Source organism: Corylus avellana, chromosome 3 (assembly GCF_965113065.1).
Source record: "Corylus avellana chromosome 3, dhCorAvel1.hap1.2, whole genome shotgun sequence".
Taxonomy (NCBI): domain Eukaryota; kingdom Viridiplantae; phylum Streptophyta; class Magnoliopsida; order Fagales; family Betulaceae; genus Corylus; species Corylus avellana.
Genome location: NC_142492.1, coordinates 763095 through 777154, shown reverse-complemented (window position 1 = coordinate 777154; position 14060 = coordinate 763095). Strand labels below are relative to the sequence as shown.

General features: G+C 35.4%; 2 protein-coding genes across 4 annotated transcripts; one reads left to right on the top strand and one right to left on the bottom strand.

The window, feature by feature from the left end:
- LOC132175472 (RNA-binding (RRM/RBD/RNP motifs) family protein) lies at window positions 1-3683 on the bottom strand. Its single transcript, XM_059587427.2, has 6 exons — window positions 3506-3683; window positions 3258-3298; window positions 2530-2693; window positions 1740-1839; window positions 1432-1601; window positions 1-1156 (listed from the first exon to the last, which is right to left on the bottom strand). The coding sequence occupies exons 1-6, from the start codon at window positions 3559-3561 to the stop codon at window positions 641-643; spliced, it is 1047 nt and encodes a 348-aa protein (XP_059443410.1). The 5' UTR covers window positions 3562-3683; the 3' UTR covers window positions 1-640.
- Window positions 3684-7057: 3374 nt separating this feature from the next.
- GIP1 (GBF-interacting protein 1) lies at window positions 7058-13544 on the top strand. Of its 3 annotated transcripts, none has more exons than XM_059587571.1 (10): window positions 7059-7341; window positions 7863-7906; window positions 8728-8794; window positions 9407-9530; window positions 9706-9875; window positions 9987-10268; window positions 10581-10824; window positions 11149-11449; window positions 12085-12522; window positions 12855-13544. In XM_059587571.1, exons 1-10 carry the CDS (start codon window positions 7143-7145, stop codon window positions 13134-13136), a joined length of 2151 nt encoding a protein of 716 aa, XP_059443554.1. In that variant the 5' UTR covers window positions 7059-7142; the 3' UTR covers window positions 13137-13544. The 3 variants fall into 3 exon arrangements, with proteins under 3 accessions (XP_059443551.1, XP_059443554.1, XP_059443553.1); XM_059587570.2 differs by having other exon boundaries at window positions 10560-10824; XM_059587568.1 differs by having other exon boundaries at window positions 7058-7341; window positions 9706-10268; window positions 10560-10824.
- The last annotated feature ends 516 nt before the right edge of the window (window positions 13545-14060 follow it).

The following is a 14060-nucleotide window of genomic DNA, read 5'->3' as shown; positions in this document are numbered from 1 at the left end:
CAGATCTATACCAAAATCCCACACCCCAACATCACTCTGTATTGTACGCAAAACAATCAGCCGCACAAGAAAACTCATATGGAAACTGATAGATTATGCCAAACCACAATTGCCTGCATATCTAACGTCTGTCTAATAGCACATCAACATTCTTGTTAAGCCGAACTAAGCCATCAAAGAACTTTCTATCTGCATAAATCACTCTAAAAGATCCAAATGCTAAAGTAAATAACAGCTAAACAGATATTAATAGCACAAGAATGCCTATCTAGATCAAACTAAAGTAGATTATAAAATAACACCACATAAGATGGCTATAGTCTAGTAGTCTACATAACAGGCTAAATGAAATTAAACTAAAACATGACTTCAATAATAGACATCAAGGGCTAGTCTGAAGCAATCTATAAGTTTATCTAAGCCATACAATAGAACAAAGTCTAGTAAATCTCTTCTGGTCTTTTAAAGCTTTCCCTCTAGCAGTAAAAGGAGACCTCTAGTAGTTGTGAGAAAGTGCCTATCAATGCACGAGAAACAAAACTAGAGGAGCCTGCGTGTACTTCTAGGGCAAAGCTTAAGCAACTTCATGGAAAACCTTCATTTCTACCTCCCATAAGGAAGATGCTACTGTCTTTCAATTCTACCTCGCATAGGGATGGTACCGACTAGTGCCACTATAGCCTCCCCTTCCATACAGCCCACCTGCTCCACCATAACTAGGGCCAGGCCCAGAGTCATAACCAGCACCATAGCCTGAACTTCCATAACTTCCATAGCCTTCGCCACCTCGACCATATCCACCTAAACCACTTCCATAACTGCCACCAAAACCGCCACCATAGGGTCCAAAGCGACTAGAATAACCAAGGGAAGATTCACTTCGATAGCCACCTAAGCTACCAGCTCCAAAACCCCCATAACCACCACCACCAAATTCGCCACTACCACCACCATAACCATATCCACCACCAAGCCTACTGCCAAGACCTCCTGGTGTCCTATAGGGACCAGGACCAAACCCTCCATCAAAACCTCCATAAGAACTGCCAAAACCACCGTAGCCATCATTGAAAGAACGAGACCTAGAGTTGCTACCGTATGCAGGAGCAGGTGGTGGGTTTGAGGCTTTCTTTGGTTCAGCTTTCTTGATCTCCACCTACAACAAAGCAACTTAGTTAACCTAGGTTCTGCTGCATAAACTAGCATGATAGCCCTCTTTCCTGAGAAGATCTATACCTGTAACAACCTCCATCTAGAATTAGTAACAGTGACTAAAGTAATTTCTTTGATTAAATACCTCAAAACCAAGCAAATAATAACCCTTAAAATGCATGTCATAAATATAAATGGAGAATGCAATGGTGCGTGCTCCATGATAAACAGGGATTGGTTTACATGCTGATTTCTTGGAGTCCACCTAAACAAGCTCACCTGGGTACCCGCCATATCAATCATATTTCCATTTGATAACATTTCATCTACAACTTCATCACTATCAAAAATTATGAATCCAAAGCCTCGAGAACGGTTGGTTTCATGATCGCGTATGATCTGGTGTTCCACCACTTTCCCATACTTAGAGAAGAAATTCTGGAACTCATCTGAAGAATTAAAAAAGCAAATTTAAAAAGACATACTATGCAAGCTAAAACGGAACATGCAAAAATTTAAAACTCTCACAAAGTAAACAACAATTTCCAATCAAGACATAACACAACAACATAACTTAAAAGCCCTACCTTCGGTGACTGATGATGGAATTCCACCAACAAATATCTTCTTTGTTTTAAAATCCTTTGACTGCCCTTGGCCTTTCGGAATAGTCCTCTTAATCTCAACCTGCTCCAAATTAATTTAATGAAACTTATATTTTCAGATGAAAAAAAACAATGCACCTCATACTCTATACAAGTGAGTAAAATACATTTTGAATGGCATACAAACCACCATTAACACAACTATACTATATAAGGAGAGAAAATTTCCCATATTATACTTTTTGGGGGACTAATACATAATTCTCTTTAATCTAAATAAATGCCCTAGACTACAGGCCATCAGACCCTAAGTTGTCTCATAGTGCCTGTCAGAGCAACAACCAATCTATCTATTTTTCATATAACAAACATAAATGGCCCACGTCCCAACTTTATACAATTAATTAGTTGGACTTTTGCAGATTACAAAGATGTCATTACTAATCGCCCAATAGCGTGTAGTTTTGGAAGAACCAAACAAAAGATAAATGACAAATAATTGTCACTAGATTATTTGTTGTCCCAAATACTCCAAGCGTGAGCTTAATGGAGGTAAATAACTATTTTTTTTTATAAGTAAATCAATCTTATAAGGCTAGGGAAAGAATTATCCTAAGGCCAGTAAGTGCAATTTTTCACTATAGAATTTTCTTTTCTGCGTTTGTTTCACAACAGAAAAGAAGGGAGGAACGGGTAAAGCACATCCCAATTTTAACCAAGAGACTGATCTGCAGGTTCTACTATAAGAGAAACATTACAGAGACTCTTCTACCTGTTTTCCATTGATGATATGGGTGTCTTCAATGACCTTGTCAACTACTGAAGGATCAGCATAGGTGACGAAGCCAAACCCCCTTGGCTGATTAGTGTACCGGTCTCTCATTATCACTGCATCTGTTATTTCTCCATATTTCTCAAAGTGGTTCCTAAACGTCCCTGATAGTTTCAAAAATATTGCCAAAAATAGGCACAACAAAAAAGAACGTATAAGCCAGCAAAATAATTAAAATGACGAACAAAACGCCCAGTTTACTAGAGTGCTACGGCACCTAAGCTATTTAACTCAACTTACATCCATGGTGATAACCAATCCAAATGAAGCAACTAGTCAAATGGTAACTACCCGAGCGAAGCAAAGAAAAAGTCTAATTCACCTTACATGGACCGCATAGATGTTTATCGCACGTATTTGATTCAGCTATTTAACTCAATTTATTCAGATCAGACGATTGAAGCAAATTAAAACTAACTAAAATTCATCACAACCATAAGGGTATAAATTGCAATTACACATTATAGCCATACACAACTAGAGGCTTTCTCCTATGCTTAAGGTAGATAACTCTCTTCTTCAAAATGCATCTATAAATTTGGTGAAACATATAATATATTTGAAATTCAACTTTCAGAATTTTTTTTTTTAATTTTTTTTTATGAAATAGCTTTTTAAAATTGAAATTTTCCATTGAAACAAATAAAGCCTCATAAACGAGTACTTACCAAAGCTCGTTTCTTTGTGCAATCCACCAATAAAAATCTTTCTGCGTTTCACAAAAAAGATCACAAAATGTTAGAATAACACCAAAACAGATCAAAACCAAAAATTCGTCTCCGAAACGCAGGAGACAACAGAAATCATGCAGAAAACTCTACAGATCCAAAATCTTCCCATCCACTTCTCTTTTCCTCACAATTTTCTCTGGAACCTAACTACACCGAGGCAGAGCAAGAGAGAAAGAGAAACGTACCCCGGACTAGCGCCATCGCCAGAGTGTGGATGATCGCTCCTTGATTTCGAACCCATAGCGTGTGATTTTGGATTTGGAATTTCCCGAGAAAGCGAGAGAGAAAATTCGAGAGATCGTGAGCTACTAAAAGGTTTGCGACAGGGGATAGAGAAAGGAGGGTAGTTAGGGTTTTGAAGGGTATGCGAGTGGAGAATATATAAAGAGATGTTGTGTATTGTGAAACGTCCACTTTGCCCCCGATGTAAGCCCAATTCCGCACGTCCTGTTCCCGCCACCTCATATCATATCGAACTTGATAATGGTTTTGATTAGTAGTTTTAATTTTAATTTTTTTATATATAAAAAAAAAAATTGTTTTAATTTTGATGCAAGGGTAATGTTATATACCTTATTTTCCAATGTATAATGTTTTAAATTAGAGAAAATTACAGTTTACCTCCTAAAGTTGATAGCGTTTTTTAATTTAAACACCAAAGTTTCAATTTTTGCAATCTACCTCCCAAGGTTTCAAATTTTGCAATTTGACCAATTGTATAAAAACTTTTTATATTGCTCCTAATTTTTATTTATTTAAAAAAAAAATTAGGGGTGGCTACAATCCGGCCATTTTTGTACCCTCCCAAATTTTATTTTTTTTTCATAAAAAAAAAAAAAAAATACAAATTATGGGCAATATGGGAATTTTGGGATAATATTGGTCGAAATTAAAAAAATTGAAACTTTGTGGGAATAGATTGCAAAAATTAAAATTTTGGTGTTCGAATTTAAAAATGCTGTCAACTTTAGGAGAATAAACTATAATTTTCCCTTTAAATTATTTCCCAATGTAGAATTTTTATTTGAAGTGAGGGGTGAGATTCATTTGTGAATGTAAACCATACAGAAGAAGGTTAGAAGTTATTGAGTCACTCCAATGAGTGGGGAACATGACATTTACGGGAGTATTCAAATTACAAAAGTTTTGTAAGTAAAACAATCAGTAACATTAACTATTTTACAGTAGATGTCTTTGGAGTTTGTTGGATCCCATGGTAGTTTTACCACTTGAAGAGTTATTTAAATAAGTTTACATTTTGTTAGCAAAATTGATTTGTCGGTTTGTTTTATATTTGCTTAAATTTTGTTATTAATATTTGTAGTGTTTGGCTTTAAAGTTGATAACTTTGTTAACCATTATTTTATTTAATGAATTAGGATTTATTACAACTCGGGGTTTAAATCATAATATTTACTTATAAATTAACACTATTGACGTCTGTAATTAGACTTAAATAATATTATTCATCTAACTTACCATAAAAGTGTCCAAAAGTAATAGTTCAATTAGTTGGAAACTAAACTTCGTGAAGTAGATGTCATTAGTTTGAATTTGTTATTTCTGAGCTCTTTGAGGACAAAAAGTTACTTATAACAAAAAAAAAATAAAATTATATACCATAAAAGAAGTTACTCTTATGTAAGGTTTTATATATTCTTGATAGGCTACTCCTCTCTTTGCAGGATACCAAATCATACTTGTTGATGCAATTTTTGGTCTATATTACTGTTTGCAAACAATATTTTTTCATGGTTGAGCTATATATAAGCATAATTTCTGTACGTTAATGAAATTCCTGCAAAATAAAAGCACAGTCAAGAGTCTTCGGTTGGGGCCCCGAAGACCTTTCGACGCTCAAGTTAGCATCTCATATATATGGGTAAAAATATATAGTTATGATATGTCCTAAATACTCAATATTTTGTGTGTGTAAAGTGATATATATGAAAGGGAAAGAGATGCGATGAAGAAAGAACAGTCTCCTGGAGAGGAAGAGACGTGAGAGGGAGAAGAGAGTCCTAGAGAAAGGGAGACCTTTCTCCTTTTATAGGCCAATGGGGACACGTGTCACCATATGAACGGTCTATGACAAAATGGTAAATTAATATAAATAGGTGGACATATTTTATCCCTAACAATACTAATAGACATGAATGGAACAAGGGGGCCAGAAGGTAATGACCTCTCTGGTTTTGAGTTTTTTTCTTTTGAAATATATATATATATATATATATATATATATATTTATTTATTTATTTTTAAGAATTTCGAAAGCTATAAGGAACACTAAATGAAAAAGTATCACAACACAGTTTAAAAAGATTAGTCAAGTTACAGCTAGAAATTCACAAAATCACTTATAAATGTCAAAAGAACTATAAGATAAGAATTACGACTCATAAATACCTTTTATAAACCTAAATAACATTAAACAAAGTTTTTCTCCAAATAGGGTTGAAATAATTTCCTTTAACTCGATCTATAAAAGTGATATGTGTCCATTTTTTTTAATAAAATGTGAGATGTACATTTTTTTTAATAAAATTTTTTTCAACTTTACCTATGCTATTAAGAAAACATGTGCAACTCACGTGTTCAAATGACACACATCACTTTTATAACTAAGTTAAAGAAAATTGATATAACCCATTTATCCAATGTTAAACTAACTTTCAAGAGGGTCAACAATACTTTGAATCTTCCTTCCTCATCTCCTGGTCAATTACCCACCCATAAAAGAAAATTTTGTTGGCCTTGTCGCCCACAATTTATTATTTTATTGGGCATGTTGGTTTGCCAAGAATTTCAAGAGTATACTATTACTATACACCATGCTTTATCCAAATACGCCAATAATTGATGTGATAATGTTAATACGCCTTTTATCTTTTTTAATAAGGGGCAAACGCAACATAAATAAAGTATAATTTTTAGTATTTTTTAGATTCCAATAGTAATTATTTGAAAATACTTGTCCAAGAGGAATGCTATATATTATATATATTTTTTTCTCTCATAACTATTTTAAAATATCGATATGGCAGTCGCAACCAGAAATAATTATAAAATGAAAATATAATTTATAGTGTTACTTATTTTCAAAAATTTTGGAGAAAACTTATGGACCAAGTAAATACAATATTGGAAAGGAGAATACTATGTGCTTTCCTAGTCATAGGTAAATATTATTTTATAAAAAAACAAAAAAGAAAGTGACATTTATTTATCTTACTTGATTTTTAAAAAACAATATACACCTAGACCAGAAGAACCCTAAGACAGCACATAACATTTATCTAAAAAAAAAACATTTTAGTTAGTTATATAAGTAATTACTTGAGGATCAATTATTTATTTATTATTTTTTTTTATCACCAAAAATAAAAAAAGCCAAGCACCAAAATTATAAAACAAAGAAAATAGAAAAAGAAAAAAAAAAAAAAATTGAATAACAAAAACCCTATCTTCTTGTTACCTATATATGGCGGTACCAAAACAAAATTAAAATTAAAATAGAAAAGGGCAAAACACCATAAATCTTAAACAATGAATCTATAACATATGTCGTATCATGTGGCACCTATATGAACTACTTTGTTAATTTATAAGATAATTTTAAAAAAGAAGAAGAAGAAGAGAGAAACAAGAGACTGAGAATTATACTAATTATTCAACTAATTATACTAGAATTTATATTCATTGTATTGTATGTATATAAACTCAATCTGTCGACTCTTACATTGTTTCGCCTTGTGTTGTCTCAAACACAACAAACGAAAAGCCAAAGCAAAACTAGGAAAGAAAATAAACAGAAGCGGCATGGCGGCTGTGGCTTCTGAGGGAGGAGGGGGTGGGGGAGAAACTAGGGTTTCGCAGTCGATCCCTGACCATATGAGAAAGACGATCGAGACCATCAGGGAGATCACAGGCAAGCAGCACAGCGACGAGGAGATCTACGCCGTGCACATGGAGTGCGCCATGGATCCCAACGAGACCGCCCAGAAGCTCCTCTATCTGGGTATTTTTACCAGTCTAGCTATCTATGTTGTGTCTATCTGCATTAGGGTTTTGCTGCGTTGGGTGTGTTTCTGTGCATTAGGGTTTTGTGTATGCGTGTTTTCTAGGGGCTTGGAGGGCGTTTCTTGGGTTTTCATATCGGTGGGGTTTTCTGGTTTTTGGTTATATGCTAAAGGTTGTGTTTGGTGGCTTAGAAAAGAAGGCAAAGCCGTAATTTTTTAATGAACATAGCAAATCAACTGCATTATGGTGATCGAGAAGAAGTATAAGTATTCTTTTATCATTTATTTGGTTTGTGTTTGGTTCCTGAGAAACCGAGGGAAAAAAATTTTTCTTTCTTTTTTACTATACTTTTATCGGTGGGTGGGGGAGTGGGAAAATTGTAATCTTTAGTGAACATATCAAAGCAACTGCATTATGGTAATAAAGAAGAAATAGAAGTACGTTAACAGATTATTAATTTGATTAATGGTTGGCTTTTTGGCCTCCTGAAGATAATGTGCGTATTGTTTGTTTTGGCAGATACTTTCCATGTGGTGAAAAGGAAACGAGAGCGGAGGAAGGAGGTAAGATATCATTGTCCTTGTTTATTAGCTAAAACTAATTTTTTCCATGGTTCACTGAGAAAGCTCTCATTTAGCCTTAGTTTATTAAATTTTATGATTTAAGATGCAGCTCAGTGTAGCTCATTTCAGATAAATAAATTATCTATTTGCGATTTTTGTCTCTTAAGTAGGTTAATTTTCACTGGGGATTGGTGGTTTTTAAAACTTGGATTTAAAGATCTTGTTTTTCATTGTTACCAACATGCTTTAACCCTCAATATTTATTAATGACACGAAAAGATAACTCTTAAATTTATAGAAAGAGAAATACTGTCTCTCCTCAAAATATACATCTGTTGTTTCATGTAACATGTAGTCACATCTTTGGTTTGGTCATTTTTTCGTTTGTTGTTGTTGGACTGAAGGTGAAGGTGGACATTGAATCATCAGCTGATGATTTTTCTCCACACACACATACATGTATATTGATCAGAAAGGATTATTTGATAAATAATTGATCAGAAAGGATTTCTTGATAAATAATTGATCAGAAAGGATTTACAATTGACCATTATTAGTCTGACTTGTTGTCTATGCTGAAATTATTTGGGCGTTCAATTTCTGGACATATATGCACTTGCTATCTGAGACCAGTCTCTTTCATGGCAATTCTAAAGTGTAGTTGGTTACCTTACTTTATTTGTGTGGTTGGTTAGGGATACAAGTGTAGTAGATTATGTGGGTGATACCCTGAGAAAAAATTATGTGGGTGAAAATCATGTCTAATTTGGTGTTTCAAGCTTGCGGGCGGACTTTATGCTTAGTTGCTTGTACTGTTGCAGAATTTGACCAGCGGAAAATCTGAAGGTTCTAGATTCACGCAGGGGCGATTGGGTAGGGGTGGTCAAGGTAACTGTTCTGATATATCTTCTGGCAAATTCACTTTTGATGATTGGATAAGGATTATACCATATGCAATGCTTCTCTCTTTCCTTTCTTTATTATTTCCTCTCAAGCAAAACCTCCAAAGGTCCACCTTGTTTAAATATGTGATGGTTTCTAGTGCTGAAGTTTAGGGCCTTCTTCCTTATCCATACTGCTTGAGTAGAGATTCCCGTAGTCCATGATCACCCTTTTTAGTTTCTGAGTTTTGCAACTAAGAATTTGGGATGTTATGTTGCTGGAATTCTTTTGTTTTTATTCCTTTTTTTTTTTTTTTTAAAAAAAAAAAACATTTCCCATGCGAAACTTCGGGGCCATCTTATCCATTGTAGCATGGTAAAATATATAAAATTACGACGTTATATAGATATGTATATGTATTGATTCAAAATTTAGGTCTCTGTGGGCAAGACTTTCAAATAACTTGCGTTGCTGTAGACTTTTAGAAATCCACTGTTTTTCTCTTTTTGTTTTCGATGTATAGATACTAAAATTATATCGCTGTTAGGTTGCATTTTTTCTTTTCTCTTCTTTTTGATGAATTTTATGTTATTTTGTCTGACAAACTTCTCTTGTCAGATTATAGTGGTGGGAGGAATATGGCCGTTAGAAGGGAAAATGGTATCAATCACATCACAGAGAGGGGAGGCTCTGTGCCAGTTGCTCAGAAAACCAAAAACAATGCTGCTCCTTTCCTGAAAAAGTAATTGTTCTATCCAAGTTTGGTATTTTGGTGTTTTTTGGTTTTCATACCAGTTTGCTTTTTTCTAATTCCACTAATCAATATCTCTTGAAATAGACACATACAAATATGAATTTCACATACTTATCAAAAAAAAAAAAAATGAATTTCACATACATGTTTTTATCATTTACAGAGCTTCAGCTGTCATACCAAATGGCCCCACAAGTCTGTCGAATGGTAGTCTGACTCATGGTCCTTCCTCCCAATCATCTGTGGGTGGTCATGTCCCAAAAGGTAGTTCAGCTGTCATTGCAGCCTTTCCTCCCACGGGCTCTGCAGTTAAGCAAGGAAACTCTACATCAGGTTCTGATAAACTGTCTCCTTCTGCTCCTCCAGCAACTATGTCTGGTGTTTATTTTTCTGTTTTGGATCCGGTTCTGATGCCAGCTGTCTCCCAACAACCTGGCGCTGTAGGTACAAATAAACATGTAGGGAGCCCAAGTTTAGATGCTGAACCAAATAATCTTCAAGGAAACAAACAGGTTTCCCCAGATGTTAGTGACTTGGAGTTGTCCAAGAATGAAAAAGCAGCCTCAAAAACTGTGAGCTCCATGCACAAAAAAGTGGCACCAAGCAAGTCCCAGGTGGTTCAAAAGAATAAGGTGTCTGAACCTTCACAATCTTCTTCTCCAGTTTCTGATGGTTCTTCAGATTATGCTACTCAGTCAACAGACGAGGCTGTCATCCCTAAAGAAGGTACTGTTTTACTAGTAGATTTTTTTTTTTAGGCTACTTGTTGCATTGTTGTAAGGAAAAAAGAAATTTGATGTTTTACTTATCAAAAAAAAAAAAAAAGAAATTTGATGTCATCATTTATCTTGCACATGATGTACATTTTTGAATTTTCCATGCTGCTAACTACACATGTAACTTTCCCATAAGGTTTCATTTGAATTGTTCTTTGAGTCCTCCAAATTTGTGAAGTTTTAATACTTGGTTGCAGTAAAAATGCTTATATTTCTGTACTTGCTTGTGTTTCTGAAACAGTGATCGCATCTGAGGTTGCAGCTACTACAGTTGAAGCCATCTCTCAATCACCAGCTGAGTCGTATGTTAATGACAAGCAACATGTTACCTTTCCAAATCATTTCCAGGTCTCTGAAGTTATGAAAAGAGGATTGACCTTTGGAAGCTTTGATTCTATTTTTGAATTAAGTATGAAATCTGTCAGCGGCACTGGTGGCAACAATAGCACTGTATCTGCGGTTGAGTCCTCTCAGGAGAGTGATGAAACTGCTAAAGAACCTTCTAGGTTGGTGAATGTTTATTTTGTAGCTTAATTTTTGTTTTATGTCCAGATTTGGAGCAGGCTCTGACTTCGCTCCATTGTTTGTGGATGGTCTTCCACAAGAACGTGAATGTAGGAAGGTTCCCATCCTTGGTGGATAACTGCGAATTATGGTCATGGAAAATGGTCGCCTTTTTTTTTTAAAAAAAAAAAATTTATCTTAAAAAAGAGGGTGGGGGTTGTTTTGTTTTGCTTTTCATTTTACTTCTCTAATTTACATTTTAAAAGAATTCTGGTTTGCTTTCTAAAAAAACTTGAACTAACCATGCTATTTCATATTACATGCAGCAACCAAGTTGTATCCTTAGATGCACCAGAAGATTTTCTTGATCATCCAGAATCTGTGTCTGAGACTGTACTCGAACATGTTCCTCCTTCAGAAGGCAATGGTTCATCTAATGCAGACTCAAAAGATGATCAGATGAAGCAGGAAATATTATTGCCTCAAGAAGGCCCCCAAAACACAACTGTTCAAAATGCACCAAACTACAATTTTGGTTTAGTGCCGACCATGCTAGGGAGCCAACATGTACAATTTGAAGGATCTGAGTCTCAGGCACAGGAAACTTCTCGCTTTCCAAACTTTGTCGTAAGCTCTAAACCCCGTTGCTCTCAGTTATTCTCATATCCAGCTTTTTCATGTTAATTTGTTTGTTCCTAGTTATTGTTGGAGTCCTGCTATATGCTTCTTGATTTTGTTACAATTTCTCTTTATTTTAAATTCATTTTCTGTTGCCTTCGTTAATTGTGTTAGGACAGTTAGGAATTTTACTGTCTGCTAGTTAAATGTCTGAATAACTGGGCCTCTGTTCTTATTGAAGTTTTCGAACTTGCATTTTGATACTGCAATTGGATGTATTTGTCATGTGTGTTCATGCATTTTTATCTATCAATTCGTTTAAAATGTTTTAGAATTGGTTGTGTATTGGGAACAATGTATATTTGTCAAATTCAAGATGAAGGGCAGTATTTTAGTATCATGACCATCAGATTTTTTTTTGGTATTGCAGTGCAATATTCGTGGGAAAAGTAAGAATCGTCTTGTTGGGAGTGATGGTGTTATATTAAATCCTAGATGGGCTAAGATCTTTCATGTATATAGTTGCACAGAAAGTTTTAGGATCAGCATTTGAGTATGCATTTATTTTCATTTTAATATCATTTTCTTCTTTTTATCGAAATTTAAATGCTCTTGTATGCTTCTGATTCTATGTCATATTGTAGGGTGGGAATTCTCCGGCTCTGTCCAGCCGCAGTCCAACTCCACCTATTCAGAGCTCTGTGCCTCCACAGTCAGTTCCTTTTTTGAGGCAGCCTTATCCTCTAATCCCATATGGCCCCTACTACCATCCATTCTATATAGCACAAATGCATCAGTATTTAGGCCACAATGGGTTTCCCCAGCAGCCTTCTACTGGCAATGTATATCTAACTCAAGCATCTGTACCTGCTGCTGGCGTTAAATCATCTCTGCCTCAATTGAAGCCCGGGGCAAATGCAGGAAATCCAAATCATATGGGACTTCCGTTTGCTGGTTCATTCATAGCTCCCCCTGTTGGTTATAGTCCTGGTTCAGCGGTGACCTCTGGAAGCTCTACTGGTATTGAGGATCTTGCAACATCTCAGTTGAAGGAAAATCATATCTACACGACTGGCCAACTGGTTGGTTTTCTTTCATTCTTTCTCAACTCCTTTTTTTTTTTTTTTTTTGTGACATGTCCGCATAGGGAGGGGGATTCGAACTAGTGACCTCCGCTTCATTAGGCGTGATCTCAACTCTTTTTTTTTTACTTTGCATGGACATAAAGTTTTAGCATATAGAATACTACTTTTCGATGGGGCTTGTAATCTCAGTTGTGTGATTTTGTGTCATTTTTTTTAGTAAGTAATTCAAATTTATTAAAAGCACGCAGGGACGCAATCCTAGTTGCCATGTTTACCTCACAAAGTTTTATATCCCTTCACACAATGTTTTCTTTTGGGTATTTTTGCAGAATGAAGGTCCAGCTGTCTGGATTCCAAGCCAGGAAATGTCCAACTTGCGACTCAATTCTTTGTACAACTTACCCCCTCACGGACAGCATGTGGCTTTCCCACCCGCACAGGCTGGTCATAGTGCCTTTTCTGGAATCTACTCAGGCCAGCCGCTCGCTGCTTCATCTCCAATGCTGCAACACTCACAGGCCGTGGCTGGAGCTGTTGAAACAGGAGCACCTCCATCTGGTGTTTTCCAGCAGCCTCAGCATGCACAGATGAATTGGATTAGTAATTTTTGATCTGGCATTAGGCTTCATTGTAGAAATAGATGATCCTTGCGGATCAATTCTGGGGGAGTATGAAAAACTAGCCTGAGTGTAAATATGAGATGCAGAGCATTTTGTGGGGGAGAAAGGTCGAGGCGTTTTTGAGTTAGTTTTTTCCTCATCTATTTTCTAGTCTTCTATTTTGGCTAGTGAGCATCAGCTATTTTCTTAGACTTAGTAATTTCTTAAAGATGTTCTTATAGGGAACTAAGAGGTGAATAGAATAGGTGGGATTTACCAATTTTTCCTTTCTCTTGTCTCACCTGTATATTACATTTTGGTCGAGCATGGAACCTTGGATTATACAACTGTAATTGTTATAGGAGAACAGGCACTTCTATTTTGTTTTAATTGGAAAATTCAGATTGGTGTTGGTTACAAGATTGATTCTTCCTTTTTATTTTTCTCCTTTTTTTCTTCTGCTGCTGGTACAGAAAGAATATAGGAGTGGAAAGAATTGACTATGTTATGGGAGTTCTTTTAAGGGATTCTAATTGTTCATTGTCTTATCCTAGTAGCTAGCTTGACTGTAGTTTTCAAGCACCGATTGGATAGAAATGAAGGTATTATATTGATAATTTATTGGTTGGTTTTTAAAGCCAATTCCACACTTCAAATAAAAGATTATTCTTTCCTCTAACAAAGTTTTCTTCCAATTTAGGTAGAAGGAAATTCGTACAATTGATATTTGCGTACTTAGAGCCTGTGAGAATCTCATGCATCTTTTCAATTCGGTCTTTCCTCTCTCTTCTATCCTCCCAATTCATTATTGCTTCTATAAAATTGTAATGAACAAGCTGTAATGGTCCTCTCTCTTCTATCCTCCCAATTCATTATTGCTTCTATAAAATTGTAATGAACAAGCTGTAATGGGAAATGGGTTAAGTGAATCGACCA

Bases quoted from the DNA above. Each gene is read 5' to 3' on its own strand.
- LOC132175472 (XM_059587427.2), bottom strand. From the start codon at position 3,561: ATGGGTTCGAAATCAAGGAGCGATCATCCACACTCTGGCGATGGCGCT. The intron at 3,299-3,505 runs GTACGTTTCTCT...TGTGAAACGCAG, and splicing joins GGCGATGGCGCTAGTCCGGG to AAAGATTTTTATTGGTGGAT. The intron at 2,694-3,257 runs GTAAGTACTCGT...TGAAACTATCAG, and splicing joins GCACAAAGAAACGAGCTTTG to GGACGTTTAGGAACCACTTT.
- GIP1 (XM_059587568.1), top strand. From the start codon at position 7,143: ATGGCGGCTGTGGCTTCTGAGGGAGGAGGGGGTGGGGGAGAAACTAGG. The intron at 9,531-9,705 runs GTAATTGTTCTA...TATCATTTACAG, and splicing joins GCTGCTCCTTTCCTGAAAAA to AGCTTCAGCTGTCATACCAA. The intron at 10,269-10,559 runs GTACTGTTTTAC...TTTCTGAAACAG, and splicing joins GGCTGTCATCCCTAAAGAAG to TGATCGCATCTGAGGTTGCA.